This window comes from Ursus arctos, unplaced genomic scaffold, assembly GCF_023065955.2.
Source record: "Ursus arctos isolate Adak ecotype North America unplaced genomic scaffold, UrsArc2.0 scaffold_21, whole genome shotgun sequence".
NCBI classification, from domain to species: domain Eukaryota; kingdom Metazoa; phylum Chordata; class Mammalia; order Carnivora; family Ursidae; genus Ursus; species Ursus arctos.
Window position 1 is genome coordinate 50,585,626 of NW_026622886.1, and position 3,468 is coordinate 50,589,093.

Consider the following 3,468-nt stretch of genomic DNA (forward strand, 5'->3'; position numbering starts at 1 on the left):
ATGTTTTACACTTATTATCTCATTTAATGCTCAAAACTATTGTATATGATAGATATGATTACTATCCACATTTTAGAGTTTGAGAAGAGGTCAAGTAACAATCCCAAGGCAACTCTTGTAGAAGGTTGGGAATCCGGGATTTGAACTAGAGCCTCTATTTTTGACCAGTATGTGGCACTGTGTTCTACTTCAGCACAGATTGTAGTAGAAATGTGGATTTGGATGAACTTAATGATCGAAATGTGGCTATTTAAGAACATTTCTATATCAGTTGATAGCTCAGTGAACTTGTGTTGGTTTGTAACCCTCTTGAGAGCTTCCCAGGTAAAATCTGAAACCCGCGCCTGTACTCAGAGGGCAGGGAGAGATGGAAGAAAGGGGCAGGCCTCTCTGGGTGGGTAGGTGGCAGTTTTAATAAGCGAAGGGAATTTACATGTGAAGCTTGACTTGGGCAGCAGCAAGGTGAATGGATCCCTGCACTTGCCCACTGCGTCTTAAGAATTTATAAAGAGGCCTTAGCTGGGTTCCGTCACGTAAATTGTTCAGGTGTTGTCAACACCACATCACCATCTCAAGGCTATGTCCTTGGAGCAGCCCCTGCGAAAGAGAAAGGCAAGTGGAAGCTCAGGGGAGGGGGCGAGGAGCCTGTGGTTTCCCCTCCCACCCGGGCCCAGCTCACGGGTCAATCAGCGGGGTCATGTCTTTTTGATGGTGTTCCCCAACAATTTGTAATAAATTAAAAGTCATCACTAATCTTTAGCTTAGCCACCAAAGAAATCCAGATATTCAAAATAGCAATGACTTTACATATAAGACCTTTTATTCTAAATACCATGCACTCTTCAATATTTTCTGTGGTTCTGGAAATTTTCTCTCCTATCCAGTCCAATACAGCTTGTTTCTTAAATGCCCAAGAAGCATCGTTCCACTCAACAATGTTACCAGATATAAAGCACATGGACACACCAGATGATGCTCCACTTGTACCTCAAATGGTAATGAACAATCTGTAGTGTATTAGGATATTACTAAGGTATGTGCAAGTACTCGGGTTTCCAAAAATGTTCTTAGTTCCTAAGGTTGAGACCCTACCACCAGTTCATATTCAAGCTGTTGTTACCTTGAATCCATGTGTAGAGATCTTGGTAGGGTAGTCTGTTCCCATTTGGTTGCTAAGACTTACACATTAAATTCTAAATATAAAACCATATTACTATTTTATATTCATTATCTGTTTATGAAACAGGCATCCATGGTTTATGTTATAAACAAAAACAAAAGCTTGGGGAAAACTTAATGAATGGAGTCATATCACAGAATTTGTCCTTTCTAATATCTAACAAAATAAACAAGCAGATGAAAATAAAATTACAATAGAAAAAGAAATCACCAGAAACTACAAAAGAGAGAGAGAGAGAATGGGAGATCTCAGCCATTAACTTAAAAAGATCCCAGCTAGAAAAGCAACAATAGATCCTGTGAAGAAGCAGGAGACTTTTAACCTTGGCTCCACAACTTCTGGAAAATGGATGTTTAAGTTGACAAAATCTTGAGGGTTTTCACCTCATTTGGAGAGAAGTGAACCAAATGTATATCCTTTTAATTTTACTTTAGGGAAGGATGAAAGTTGTAATGGCTACAGTTGAAAGATGAATGACAAAGGGGAGGAGAATCAAAATTATTGACACTTTGTCCAAAGCATAGTCTCCACGGCTCCATGAGGAAGAACAATGCCAATGCCGGATTTCCTTCAAAATGATGCTGATAATATAACTTCCTTTCTTAAAACTTCTCTGGACTCACCAATGTCAACTGAAAGATGAAACTCCATAGTCTGTAATTAAAAAATACCTTCATCATGGCCTCTCTGTCTCACTCTGAATCCTTATCTTTCCACTCTTCTAAATAAGCAATATGTTTGCCTCTTAAATTTCAAGTCATTTCTGGAAAATAGTTAATTCCCTCCTACTGTTCTTTTTATGGATTCTCATTTTTCCTCCTTAACAGCACTTAACCATGTTCTTTTATTTTTTGTAAACTTACTACATGAATTTACAGTTTAACACCTTTCTGTCTTAGTAGGCTGCAGATTCCTTAATTTAGGACATATGTCATTCATATATTTATCCTCAAGGGCCAGTTCAGCATTTGAAACATAGGAGACACTCAATACACATTTAGCAAGTGAAATCTATTTTTCATGGAAATGTATTGTCTTTTAAAGCTTCACAATCTTTTTGATGGTGTCCTTGAATGCTTGCTTCACTTGCTGATTTCTTAGAGTGTAAATGAAGGGGTTTAACAAGGGAGTAATTGAGGTAATGAGCACAGCCATTCCTTTGTTGAAGGCACCTTCTTCTTTTGCAGAGGGATTGATGTACATAAACATGCAGCTGCCATAAGAGAGGGAGACGACAATCACGTGGGAGGAACAAGTGGAAAAAGCCTTTGTCCTTTGCTGGGCAGAAGGGATCCTCAGAATGGTCCTGATAATGAATGTGTAAGAAAATGTCACCAGCACCAGAGTAACCACCAGAGTCACAACCGCCACGAAGAGGACCATCACTTCTAGGAGGCTTGTGTCTGAGCAGGCCAGCTCCAGAAGGGGCCCATAGTCACAGAAATAGTGATTCACAACATTGGAAGCACAGAAATCCACCTGGCTCATCAGGATGATTGGGGGTAAGATAGCTAGGAATCCTCCCAGCCAGGAGCAGAACACGAGTTGTATGCAGACCCTGTTGCTCATGATGGTCAGGTAATGCAGGGGTTTGCAGATGGCAACATAGCGGTCATAGGACATAGAAGCCAAGAGGTAAAACTCTGTTGCCCCAAGGAATATAGCAAAAAAATATTGAATCAAGCATCCAGCAAAACTGATGACTTTATTTCCTGTTGTCACGCTGGTCAGAAATCTGGGAATAAAAATGGATGTGAAGGAAATTTCTAAGAAGGAGAAATTCCGGAGGAAGAAATACATGGGGTTCTGGAGGTGAGGGTCTATTAGAGTGAGAATGATGATAGTCAGATTTCCTAGGACACTTATCACGTAGGTGAGGAACAGAAAGATGCATATCACAGCCTGGACTTCAGGTTGATTGGTGAAGCCCAACAGAATAAACTCAGTAAACGTCCTGTTTTTCATTATTGACCTCTTGGAGATCTAAAGGAAAGAGGTGAATGATGAAAACTCACATTTCTTAGGTAGGAGAGACAAAGCTGATCCTAGTGAGTCATGTCATATATTACTCCCCATGCAGTTGACCTAAACCAGCATCGCGTTGCCCTGGACTTGGCTCCATGGAAGCCCAATCGTCTTCTATGTGAATGACCTTATTCCTAAAGTGTTTTTAATTTCTCAAGTTGACATATTCCCGGACACTTACCAGACTCTATTACAGAATAATTACTCACATTTTTTTTCAGAAGAGTAACATTTTGAACCTATCCTTTAATCCCAAAATGTTT

General features: G+C 39.9%; 1 protein-coding gene across 1 annotated transcript; it reads right to left on the bottom strand.

Moving 5' to 3' along the window:
- Positions 1–2,218: 2,218 nt before the first annotated feature.
- LOC125282645 (olfactory receptor 6C4-like) lies at positions 2,219–3,145 on the bottom strand. Its single transcript, XM_048218106.1, has one exon. The coding sequence runs from the start codon at positions 3,143–3,145 to the stop codon at positions 2,219–2,221; it is 927 nt and encodes a 308-aa protein (XP_048074063.1).
- Between the last annotated feature and the right edge of the window lie 323 nt (positions 3,146–3,468).